We start from the raw sequence: 13888 nt of genomic DNA, 5'->3' as shown, positions 1-13888 counted from the left end.
TATGCTGTTTATGAGAGACTCACTTTAGATCAAAGGACACAGACAGGTTGAAAGTGAATGGATGGAAAAAGATATTCCACTCAAATAGTAACCAAAAAAGAGAAGGGATGTCTATACTAATTTTGGACAAAATACACTTTAAATCATATAAGACAAAAGAGACACAGAGACATTATATATTAATAAAAGGTTTAGTACCACAAGAAGATAAAACAATTATAAATATTTACACTCCTAATAACAGACTCAAAATACATGAAACAAAATGGACAGAACAGACAGAAGTAAACAGTTTTGTATCAACCTACTTGCACAATACATGTTCTTCTCAGATTTATATGGCACATTCTCCAGGACACCATATGTTAGGCCATAAAATAAATCTCAATATATTTCAAAAGATAGATATCATACAAAGTATCTTCTCTGACCATAGTGGGATGAAATTAGACATCAATAAAAGAAGGAAAATGAAAATTTGCCTATATGTGTAAATTAAACAAGCTACAAGGAGATTCAACCAGTCCATCCTAAAGGAGACCAGTCCTAGGTGTTGTTCACTGGAAGGACTGATGTTGAGGCTGAAACTCCAATACTTTGGCCACCTCATGCAAAGAGTTGACTCATTGGAAAAGACCCTGATGCTGGGAGGGATTGGAGGCAGCAGGAGAAGGGGACAACAGAGGATGAGATGGCTGGATGGCATCACCAACTTGATGCACATGAGTTTGGGTGAACTCTGGGAGTTGGTGATGGACAGGGAGGTCTGGCGTGCTGTGATTCATGGGGTCGCAAAAAGTCGGACACGACTGAGCGACTGAACTGAACTGAACTGAAACACCAATGTGTCAAAGAAGAAATCACAAAGGAAATTAGAAAATACTTAGAAATGGATGAAAACACAACATATGAAATTATATGGGATGCAGTGAAAGCAGAGGGAAATTTGCTGTAAATGCCTAAATTAAAAAAGTCTAAAATCAATCTCCTAACTTTATACTTTAATGGACTAGAAAAAGGAGGGCAAAATAAACCCTAAGTTAATAGAAGGAAGGAAACAGATTAGAGAAGAGAGGCACAAAAAGAGAGATCAGAAAAACAACCAACAAAATTAAAGAAACTAAAAGTTGTTTCTTTGAAATGATCAAAATTCACAAACATTTAGCTAGACTGCCAAAGGAAAAAGATAGAAACAACTAAAAATCATAAATGAGAGTGAAGGTATTAACAATTGACCTTGCAGGGATTAAAAAAAGGATTATAAAATAATACTATGAATAATGTTAAACCAACAAATTAGACAACCTAGAAAAAATGGACAAACTCCTTGAAAAGTTCAAATTCTTTAAACTGACAAACAGAAAATTTCAACAGATTTATAGCAAATAAAAAGATGAAATCAGTAATCAAAAATCAAAACATCCCAACAAAGAAAAGTCCGGGGCCAGATGACTTCATCAGTGAATTCTACCTTACATTTAAACTAGAATTAACACCAATCCTTCTCAAAGTCTTCCAAAAATCTAAAGAAGGAACATGTTAACTCATTCTGCAAGGCAAGATTATCCTCATATTAAAGCCAAATAAAGACATCACAAGAAAAGAAAGTTACAGACCAATAAATCTTATGAATGTAGATTCAAAATCCTTAGTAAAATATTAGCAAACTTAATCCAACAGCATGGTAAAAGGATTATTCACTATGATCAAGTAAAATTTATCCCAGGAATGTAATAGAAACTCAAATAGACTAAGGATCTAATTAGATGTTTTTCAAAAGACGACATACAAATGGCCAAAAGACACATGAAAATGTGCTCAACGTCAGTAATCATCAAGGAATTGCAAATCAAAACTATAGTGAGATATCACTTCACACTTGTTAGGATGGTTATTATTAAAAAGATAAAAAATAACAAGTGTTCAGGGAATTCTGCTCAATGTTATGTGGCAGCCTGGATGGAAGGGGAGATTGGGGGAGAACAGATACATGTGTATGTTTGGCTGAGTCCCGCTGGCCACTTGAAACTATCACATTATTAATCGGCTATACTCCAATATATAATAAAAAGTATTTTAAAAAGATAGGGACTTCCGAGGTGGTCCAGTAGCTAAGACTCCACCCTCCCAATGCAGGGGACCCAAGTCCGATCCCTGGTTGGGGAACTAGATGCCTCATGCCACAGTTAAGATCCTGCATGCTAAAAAAAAAAAAAAAAGATCCTGCATGCTACAACTAAGACCCAGTGCAGCCAAATTAGTAAATAAATAAAAATAAATATCTAAATATTTTAAAAATTAAAAAAAAAAACACAAATGATGGCAAGGACATAGAGAAAAGTGAATCCTTATGCACTGTTGGTGAGAATGTAAATTGGTACAGTCACTATAGAAAACAGTATAGAAGTTTCTCAAAAAATTAAAATGATAACTATCATATAATAATTCTACTTCTGAGAATTTTTCCAAAGGAAATGAAAACACTAACTTGAAAAGATACATGTACCCCATGTTCACTGCAGCCTTATTTACAATAGCTAAGACATGGAAGCAATTTAAATATCAATTATGGATGAACAGATAAAGAAAATGTGGTATACACACACACAAACATACACATACACACACACACACATATACATACATTGGAATACTAATCAGCCATAAAAAAAGGAAATCTTGCCATTCATAACAACATGGATGGGCCTTGAGGGCATTATGCTAAGTGAAATAAGTCAGACAGAGAAAGACAAATACTGTATGATCTCACTTGTATCTGGAATCTAAAACAAAACCAAAAAATTCCAAAGTTTTAGATACACAGAACAGATTGGTAGTTGCTAAGGGTGGGAAAGGGAAGAATGTCACAATGTGTGAAGATCAAAAGACACAAAATTTCAGTTATAAATCCAGAGGATGTAATATATAGCATGGTAACTATAGTTACTAACATTGTATATTATATACTTGAAAGTTGCTAAGAAAACAGACTTTCAAATGGGCTTCCCAGGTAGCACTAGTGGTAAAGAACCTGCCGCCAATGCAGGAGACATAATGCGGGTTTGATCCTTGGGTGGGGAGGATCCCCTGGAGCAGGGCATGGCAATCCACTCCAGTATTCTTGCCTGGAAAATCCCATTGACAGAGGAACCTGGTGGGCTACATACAGTCCATAGGGTCGCACAGAGTTGGACACAACTGAAGCGACAAAGCACTCAAAGCACTTAAGAAAAGAGATCTTAAAAGTTCTCATCACAAGAAAAAAAAGCTATGTGTGATGAGAGATGCTAACTAGACTTATTGTGGTAATTATTTCACAATATACATAAATACTAAATCAACATGATATACACCTGAAACTAATATAACATTTATGCCAATTACATTTCAATAAAAATCAAACAATGTATCAATAATACATCATTTAATATAATAAAAAAAAACCCATATGACCATGTCACTTGATTCAGAAATGCAACTTAGAGACGAACAAAATTCTGTAAAGCAATTATCCTTCAATTAAAAAAAAAAGTAATGACAAAAACGAACACCCTTTCATTATAAAAACTTCTAGGAAACTAGGAATAAAAGAAAAATTCCTTAATATGATAAAGAGTATTCATGAAAGCCTTACAGTTAATATCATAATCAATGGTTAAAAGACTGAAAAATCCCCCAAAAGTCAAGGAACAAAAAAGGCAAGGAAGCCTGCTTTCACCACTGCTATTCAACAATTTAAGGAAGTTCTATCCAGAGCTAGTAGATAAGAAAGAAAAATGAAAGGCATCTAAGTTGGGAAGGAAAACCTACAACTATCTCTGTCTGCAGATGACATGACCCTATACAAAGAAAATCTCCCCACATCCACAAAAAGCAACTAGAGCTAATAGACTCGACTAAGTTGCTGGGTACAAGATGAAAACACAAAAATCAGTTGTTTCTGTATATCAGAAATGAATAATCTGAAAATGAAATTAAGAAAGCAATCCCATTTATAGCATTGTGTAAGAAAATTAAATATTTAAGCATAAGTCTAACCAGGGAGGTGAAAGATTTGTACACTGAAAACTATAAAACTGATGAAAGAAAATTAAAGAAGACCTAAATAATGGAAAGACAGCCCAAGTCTCTTTTAATGGACAGGAAGATTTAACACTGTTAAAATGGCAATAACCAGCCAAAAAGATCTACAGGTTCAACCCAATACCTATAAAATTCTAACAGCCTTTTCCACAGAAGTGGAAAAGCTGACCCTCAAATTCATATAGAATTGCACAAGACCCAGAACAGCCAAAACAACTTTGAAAAAGAAGGATAAAATTAGTGGATTCATACTTTTCCAACTTCAGAACTTACTACAAAGCTACAGTAAGTAAAACAGCATGGACATACACACAGGTTAATACAACAGAATAGAGAGTCCAGAAATAAACCTTTGCAGATATGGTCAACTGATTTCCAACAAGACTTCCAAGGCCATTCAAGGGGGAAAGAATAGTATTTTTAACAAATGGTTCTGGGAAACCGCATATCCAGATGCAAAAGAATTAAGTTGAACCTTTATATCATATTTGAAAGTTAAGTAAAAATGGATCAAAGAACCAATTTAAGAACTAAAACTGTAAAACTCTTAGAAGAAAGCATTGGGAAAATCTTTATGACATTAGATTTGGCAAAGATTGCAGTGATATGACACCAAAAGTCAGGCAACAAATAAACTGGACTTCATCAAAATTAACAACTTTTGTGCATCAAGAGTTACTCTTAATAAAGTGAATAGATAACTTATAGAATGAGAGAAAATATTTACAAATCATATATTTGATAAGGGATTACCATTGAGACTATAGGAAGAGCTTCTAAAACTCAACAACAACAGAAGCCAATTCAAATATGGGCAAAGGACCTGAATAGACATTTCTCCAAAGAAGATACATAAATCATCCATGAAAAGATGCTCAACATCATTAATCATTAGGGAAATGAAAATCAAAACCACAATGAGATACCGCTTTGTATCTACTAGAATGGCTATAATTAAAAACAAAACAAGTGCTAATGAGGATGTAGAGAAACTGGAACCTTACCATGGCTGTAAGAATGTCAAAGACTGCAGCCTCTGTAGAAAACAGTTTGGTGGTTTCTCAAACTATTGAACTATCACATGACCCAATAATTCTACTCCAAGATATACATCCAAAAGAATGGAAAGCAATGACTTTATCAGATATATGCACAAGGTTCACAGCAGCATTACCCACAATAGCCAACAGATGGAAACACCCAAGTGTTCATCAGCAGATGAAATTAACAAAACGTGGTAGGTATATCACATACAACAGTATATTCGTCAACAATAAAAATGAATGAGATTTTTGATGTAAGCTGTAAGGTCAATGAACCTTGAAAAAATGCTTAGCTTTCAAGTAAGTCAGGCATGGAAGGACAAATACTGTATGATTCCACCTATATGAGTTACTTAGATCAGGTAAATTCATAGAGACAGAAGGTAAATAAGAAGTTGCCAGGGAATGAAGAGAGGGAGGAAGAGGGATATTGGGATGATGAGAAAGCTTTGAGTGTAAAGAGAAGTAATAGTTATATAACACTGTGTTTTTAATGTCACTGAATTGTACACTTATGATTAAGATAATAAATATGTGTATTTCACCATAATAAAGTTAACTATATTCCCCTGAAATGAAAACATGTCCACGTAAAAACTTGTTTATGAATGTTCTCGTTAGTCAAAAAGAGGAAATAATTCAAATGTCCACCAACTGATAAATAACTAAAGTAGTATAACCATCCAATGAAATATTATTTGGAAATAAAGAGTCAAATTAAAACTGGGGAAATTTGTGACTTCACTGGCTGTCCAATGGTTAAGACTCTGTGCTTCCACTGCAAGCAGCAAGGTTTGATCCCTGGTTGGGGAAATAAGATTCCACATGCCACACGGTGCAGCCAAAAAGAACAAAAAAAACAAAACAAAAAACCTCAGCAAATTCTAACAAGATTGGTGAATCAATTTCAGTACCCTGATTATCATATACTAAAATTTTGAGAAATTTTACCAGTGGGGGATTCTAGACAAAGCATATAAAGGTATCTCTCTGTATTAATTCTTACAACTGCATGTCAATATATTGGGTTGGCCAAGAAGTTCTTTTGAGTTTTTCTGTAAGATGTTATGGAAGAAACAGAACGAACTTTTTGACCAACTCAATACAAATGTCTCAATAAAAACTTCAATTAAAAAAAAACTGCTCCAGAAGATGACACTGGCTATGACCTCAAAGTGCCCTGTGGAAGATTCTCCTATAATTTTATGCCGTAGGCTTAGTTATTCATATTAAAGTTTTTGAACTTGCCTTTGAGGAAAAAAGGAATGAAGTGCTGATACATGCCACAACATGGATGAACCTTGAAAATATTATCCTTGGAAGTCAGTCATAAAAAACCATAAGTTGTATGGTTTCGTTTATATGAAATATCCAGAATAGGCAAATCTACAGAGATAGAACGTAGATTAGTGGTTGTCGGAGCTGAGCACGAGGGCTGGGAAACGTAGGGAAAACTGCTAGTGAGCATAGGGTTTATTTTGGGGATGATGAAAATGTTCAAAACTTAGGTTGTGATGATGGTTGCACAACTGTGTGAATACACTAAAATCCATTTAATTGTATACTTTTACTGGGTCAACTGTGTGATGACCCTGTATGTGAATTACACAACAACTGTATGTAAATTATACATCAACACAGATGTTAAAAAAATTTCTTGTGAGCTTATGAGGTATACAGAGGTAAGGTGAAGCTTTGGAAAACTTTATGTATTGATTAATCATGCCTTTTTGGTCCCTCCTTAGTACAGTTTAACAGTGAAATATATATATCTTACTTAGCACCCTGAATTTCTATACTTCTTCTCCCAACCTTAAGAGTAGGGTAAAGATTATAAAATGTGGGATTTTTAAAAATCATTCTGCATCATCTTACCGGTGAGTAGCTCTATCCATGTTTGGACAGTTTCTGTGGGTTCAGTTGCCTTGATGTGTTTGAGAGTTTCATCCAGTAAAACATCACCTGTTGGGCTGTCTGACTTTAGCAGTACCTTTCAGAAAAGAAGAAACAAGAGACTCTGGTTCATCTACTTCATTCAAATTAAAATCAGTGAATATGCTATACATAGGAAGTGAAGTGAAGTGAAGTCACTCAGTCGTGTCCGACTCTTTGCGACCCCATGGACTGTAGCCATGGGATTTTCCAGGCGAGAATACTGGAGTGGGTTGCCATTTCCTTCTCCAGGGGATCTTCCCGACCCAGGGACTGAACCCGGGTCTCTGGCATTGTAGGCAGACGCTTTACCATCTGAGCTATGGGTTAAATGTCATAGGAAAAGCAAAGCAGCATAACATATTGTCTCTGTTTCCTCAAGAAATTTAAAATCTGGTATGGATAGATAAAAATAACACTTGAACTGGGCTCCAGTGGCAAACAATATAAATGATAATGGAGAAAAAAGATTCAATAACTCTTTGAGCCTGGAAAACCAACTTGTGAAACAATTAGTAAAGACAGGAAACTCGGATAAGGTTGATGAAGCTTGGTTTTAACTGATATGGGATAGCCAAGTTGAAATGTCTGGACCATAATTAACTATGTTCCTGGAGGTGGAAAAAGAAGACAGGTCTAGAAATTTGAAAATTAATATCATAAGGGTGATAGATGAAGCTGTAAAGGTAAATGATATCTCTAAAAGGATACAAAGTGATATAAATTGAGATACAGATATTAAGGAATAGAGAAGTAAAGGAAATAGGGTACTGCTAGAGAAGCAAGAGGATGTACTATAACAAAGGTCAAGAAGAGAGGAAATTTCAAATAGGTGGTAGTCAAAAGTGTCAAACACCACATACAGGTTAAAAGAGAAAAATAAATTGAAGACTGAAAATTAGCTGATGACACCTAAGAAGGTAGTTTCACTAGAGTGCTAAGTAGACAGTGAAGTTGTGAGTGGAAAAAACAATAAGAAAATGGAGAGAGTGGTGTAACTCATCCTAGAGAGTACTTGCAAAATAATTGGAAGGAGGGAAACGGAATGGTTATCTGAGGCTGACCAGAGTTAAGACTGCATCTGACTCACATGTTTACCTCCTCATTATATAATACTCTGTTTCATAATATTACAGCTATAGATAAATACGGAAAAATAACACCATCCTAGATCTGACTTTTCTGCATAAAAAGGGAAGACAAAACCATGAACTTCTTATAACTCTTTAGACCACGGATACTTAGATTTCTCTCTCTGCTACAGGATAATTAAACCTGTTAGACAATGGAACAACTGAATAAGTGCTATTTTTATTGTCTCACGTCTCAAATCTTCCTATTCTTCCAAAATGGACTGTTGGTATCTGCCCTTTCATAAGAGGATATTCATGGAGGATGCTCTACCTTTCTGTCTAGTAGTCGCTTCTTACGCATGGTTGGGGGTTCTAGATAGATTCGACCTCGCATGGCCAGCTCTATCAGGATGCCGCCTCGCAGGCCAGATGATATGCAGTCATTCCAGAAAGATGTGTAACCCTAGGAAAGGGGAAAAGAGAAAAGAAAGAACATTCTGAAAGGGATATGGACTTGCAGCAAGCACCCAAAGAATGTTCCATTTTGTTCTGTGATTCATTTCACATCACATTACATGAACTCAAGGAAAAATATAGAATAAATGAAAAAAAGTCTCTTTAACTTCCTTAATCCACTCCCTCCCCCCAAAGTATGACTTTCTAACTTCAAACTCTTTGTGAATTCCTATGGTTGGGCTGTTAAGTTAATAACTGCTGCTGCTGCTAAGTCACTTCAGTTGTGTCTGACTCTGTGCAACCCCATAGACGGCAGCCCACCAGGCTCCCCTGTCCCTGGGATTCTCAAGGCAAGAACACTGGAGTGGATTGCCATTTCCTTCTCCAACGCATGAGAGTGAAAAATGAAAGTGAAATTGCTTAGTCGTGTCCGACTCTTAGTGACCCCCATGGACTGTAGCCCACCAGGCTCCTCCGTCCATGGGATTTTCCAGGCAAGAGTACTGGAGTGGGGTGCCATTGCCTTCTCCAAAGTTAATAACTGGCATGCCAAATTTCAACTTTTGAGAAGAATTTTGGTTTCTTTGCTTCCATGACATTCTAAATTTCACAGTGGGATACAAATAAGTTAAGTAGAAAGATGTATACTGTTTGAGCTTTTTTACCTCCAAGATATTAGTTGCAGGCTATTTTGATGGATGGTGTAGTAGAAACCCAGCTCTGCCATTGACTAATTAAGTGCCTTGGTATGTTACTTAACCTTTCTCAAGTGCAATGTCGTCATCTGTAAAACAAGGGCACTAACGTCTACATAAGTTTATTTTGAAGAATAAGTAAGATATATATTATCAATATAAGAAACCATTTAGTATAATACCTGGCATATTGTAGGCACTTACATGTTAGTTTCCCTTCCTGAGGAACTACAGGGAATACAAAGATATACAATTAATAGCCACTATCTTAAGGATCTGAAAATGTAGCTGGAAAGACCTGCAAACTTGAGGGAAGCTTTCTGTGACAATATAAAATTTAAATTAAGGCTCAACTGAAAACTGGAGTAGAAGAAACGGGTATAAATTACCATAGAAAGCCTGGTTTAGATGATACTTTTTCAAATTATAAATTACTTTTGGGCTAGAATAGTCAGGAACTCTTATGGGACTTGAGCTGGGATTTGAAGAATAGGTTGAATTAGCAGACAGTGAGGGTTTTCCAGATGAAGGAAGTCATTCAAATTCTACCTATTCTTCACAAGGGCATTTTAAGCAAAAGCATTAAGGAAGGAGACCTCAAATACATTTAGAGATTTAACTCAAGGATTTAAAGAGAACTCATGAGATCAAGTTGGTCGGGCCAGGCTGTAGAAAGCCTTGAAGCTATGAACTTTTTACCGAAAGGCAATATTGAATTCTGAAGGTTCTAAGCAAGGAGTTGTGACTAATACAAGGAAGACCTATCAGTTATGAACTGTGTAACACTTTTTAGCTATCTTTGGGTGTAGCTTTCCCTCTCACTGGAGAGAGGCTGGGTGTGATGTTGGCAGATTCTAGCATGGCTTTAAAGCATGAACAAGACTAAGTCACTATTCGTAACAGTAATGTCTAATATATACTCAACACCTATCTATGTTGTAGATTTGTGCTAAGCTTCTTTGCATGCATTATATGATTATATCTTCACAACAATCCTGTAAGGGAGGTTCTACTATTATCCACATGTTAAAGATGAGGAAACTAAGGCTTATGGAGGTTATGTAACATGACAGAGGTCACAAAGCTAAGTGGCAAAGCCTTGAAAAACAGCTTTTAAAAATTCCAGGGACTTTCCTGGTGGTCCAGTGGTTAAGACTGCATGGTTCCAAGGCAGGAGGTGTGGATTCAATCATTGGTAGGAAACTAAGATCCTGCATGCCAAATGGTGTGGCCCCAAAACATCCAGTTTTCTTCTTTATTGATTTAGAAGTTATACATTCACTTTTCTTTAGGAAGTTATCTTTGCAATTTTAACATGCATGATAATTTAAAATTAATATACTATCTAATTTATTTTTAAAACAAATCAATATATTAATCTCTCCTAATTGTCCAATATTACATCTTTTACTTCACAAGTTAGACATCATTATTTTATACAGGTAGCACTTGTTTAGATTTACTCAGATGCTTACCAAATTCTTTGCTCACCATTCCTTCTTGCATCTCAGATCTCCTTTCTGGTACCATTTTCCTTCTTCCTAAAGTAGAATTTCCTTAAGTAAAAGTCTGTTGAAGGCAAATTCTATTTTGTTGATCTGAAATGTCTTCACTTTACCATTGTTTTAAAAATATTGTTTTTCTGGACATAAAATTCTAGATGGATAGTTTTCTTTTTATCATATTGACGATATTATGCCCTCCTCTTCTAGCTTCCACTGTTGCAGTGAGAAATCTATCATTCTTATTGCTTGTGGTAGGTGGCTTGTCTTTTTTCTTTGGTCCTTTAAGATTTTCTCTTTTGGTGTTTTTCTGTTTGACTACAACATAAGTGTGTGTGAATTTATGTATCCTGTTTGGTATACACTTCCTGTATCTGTAGGCTCATTTATTACTTCTCAAAAAATGTCAACTCTTATTTCTAAGAATTTTGGCTTTCCTCTATTCCCTTAATTCTTTAAAATTTTCTTATTCTAACCTCCATGCCTTTTAACCTCTCCTATATATTTTCCATTTCCATTGCCTCTATATTGCTTTCTCAAGAGTTAGTTCATATCTGACTTCCAATTTATTCTCCATCTATACTTAATATGTTAAACTAACCCCGAGAAAGTGTTAGTCACTCAGTAGTGTCCAACTCTTTGCAACCCCATGGATAGCCCTCCAGGCTCTTCTGTCCATGGAATTCTCCAGGCAAGAATATTGGAATGGGTAGCTATTTCCTTCTCCAGGGGATCTTCCCTACCCGGGGATCGAACTTGGTCTCCTGCACTGCAGGCAGATTCTTTATCATCAGAGCCACTGCTTTACATCTCTTAAAGTTCCATTTATTTTTCACATTTATCTGGTCATTTGTGATCATTTCTTCTTTTGTGATTCATTTTGTGTTCATTTTATGATTCTTTTATTTCTTTAAAAATATCATAGACATTTCACATTGTTTGATCATTCTAATATCTAAGGTCCTTGAATGAACCAGTGTTACTTCTGCTGATTCTTTCTCATGGGTGTATTTTTCTTTGTATGTTTGATGACATTTGATTAAGAGGCCCGTATTTAATTTTTTGTAAATCTATGAGATTTTGGAGGCCGAAACTGAGGATGTATTCCTTTACTTTTTTTTTTACCACAATATGTGGCACATGGGATCTTCCCTGATGAGGGATCAGACCTGTGCCCCCTGCATTGGGAGCTTGCAGTCTCAGCTACTGAATCACCAGTGAAGTAGGTGAGGATATCTTCTTTAGAGAAGATCTGCATTTGCTTTTGCTGTGAGTAAGGCATGGTGGGACTGGGAGACTGCCAAGAATACAGTTTTGGCAGGGTGTGGGGGGAGCACACTATATGACTTGTGAGATCTTAGTTCTCTGACCAGGGATCAAACCTGGGTCCCTGGAAATGGAAATACCAAGTTCTAACCACTGGACTACCAGGGGATTCCTCCAACAATACATTAAAAAAAATTAAGTCTTACCACTATACTGCAGAACTGGAGGTCTTCCAATTCCATTTTTCCCATAACCTTCAAGCTCAAATAAATTATATAACTCCCTTCCCTTCTGCTCCTCCCAGTCAAATCCAAATTTCTTAGTGAAAGTAGTAGTGAAAGTATTAGTCACTTAGTTTTGTCCAACTTTTTCTGACTCCATGAACAGTAGCCCACCAAGCTCCTCTGTTCATGAAATCCTCCAGGCAAGAATACTGGAGTGGGTTGCCATTCCCTTCTCCAGGGAATCTTCCCTACCCAGGGATTGAACCTGGGTCTCCCTTATTGCACTTAAACCAGGAGGCTGCTTACTTGTTTCTCTCTGGCTTATTTTCCCTAGAACACTATTCTCCAGCTTTCTGGAATGATTTTAAGTACTCTTAATGCATCTTTTTTGCCTACTGGCCTTTGCACACACAGTTCTGTCTAGAAGAAACAAAACTCTTCTTTACTTAGCTCTTCCTTGTTCTTAAGGATTGAGTACAAGGGTCACATCTTCCACATAATCTTCTCTAACATTATCTTTTCCTCCACTCTACCCTCTGGGTTAGGTTCCTCACCTGGGTGTGTGTGTGTGGGTCCACTTCTCCCCTATCATTTATTATTTCATATTGCAATCAACTGCTTGTCCTCAGTAGAATGGAAATTTATTATATATTCTATATAAGGAGAGAATATATGACAGTATTTCTCAATAAATGTTTCTGGAAAGCACAAATTTATGATTTAACTTGGTAAAAGCTCAGCCTGAACTATAAGCATTCCTAGATTTATCCAAATTTCCTGGGGGTCTGATCTTAGACTCAAAGGTGGAATTAGTTTTCTTGACCGCCTGCCTCATGGCTACTTCAAGAGTAATCCTTATAACTCCTCTTTAAGGAGGGAGTAAGCCTACCCACCACCCCCTACTCCTGAGTAATACTTGGCTTTATAGAAGTTAGCTGTCTAGTTAAGGTTAAACTGTAACTTTACTTTAGATTTACTTTAGATATAATTTACTTAGGTATAACTTTTAATCCTGTTGACTATGAATCTCAACAGGTGTACAAACATTTCAACCAGTAATATAGCAATTAAAGGAAAGTTTTCCTTGTTTTCATTTCTACCTGACCATATAACTCCTGTTTCAGTAACAATGATGTCAGATTGTCAACAGAATATAAATGAGAAGTACTGCAAATAAAGAAACAATGGCCAGGATGTACAAACTGTGTTTTTCAATATCACCCTTTCCCAACATAGTATCTCACACTATATAAAACTCTTCAAATCAGTTTTTTAACTTTTTATGGAATCATGTCATAATAGTAAAAAGTATAAGAATATATACATGAAGACTTTTAAATACAGTTATAACTCTGAAGTCCATTTTCCTCTAAATTTATCTAGCTGTCTTGGTATCTTCTCAAGCCATGTATAATGAAGATTCCGTGTTAAGGGTCAGTGCTTTAGTATGCAGGATGATCTAGCATGTGCATAATGAAGTTCACCATTCAATCATTACATTTAATTACCAAGGGCTATGTACGTGAGGGAAAAGACAAAGAGAAAAATTTTAGAATCTACCGAGAAACCAAAATTGCACACTGCTTCATGATCGACCGAAAATACTGGAGGACT

At 36.0% G+C, this 13888-nt stretch overlaps 1 protein-coding gene across 1 annotated transcript in view; it reads right to left on the bottom strand.

Annotated features, from left to right (window-relative positions):
- GOLPH3L (golgi phosphoprotein 3 like) overlaps positions 1-13888 on the bottom strand; it is a 50449-nt gene that overhangs the window by 15999 nt on the left and 20562 nt on the right. The window contains exons 3-4 of the mRNA XM_027534411.1: positions 8463-8594; positions 7002-7116 (exon numbers count right to left, since the gene is read on the bottom strand). Coding sequence (XP_027390212.1) covers positions 7002-7116; positions 8463-8594 — 247 coding nt within the window. The remainder of the gene's footprint in view (positions 1-7001; positions 7117-8462; positions 8595-13888) is intronic.

The sequence above is a fragment of the Bos indicus x Bos taurus genome, chromosome 3, assembly GCF_003369695.1.
Source record: "Bos indicus x Bos taurus breed Angus x Brahman F1 hybrid chromosome 3, Bos_hybrid_MaternalHap_v2.0, whole genome shotgun sequence".
NCBI lineage: Eukaryota > Metazoa > Chordata > Mammalia > Artiodactyla > Bovidae > Bos > Bos indicus x Bos taurus.
Note: the sequence above shows the minus strand (reverse complement) of the source record. Positions and strands in the feature narration are given on the sequence as shown.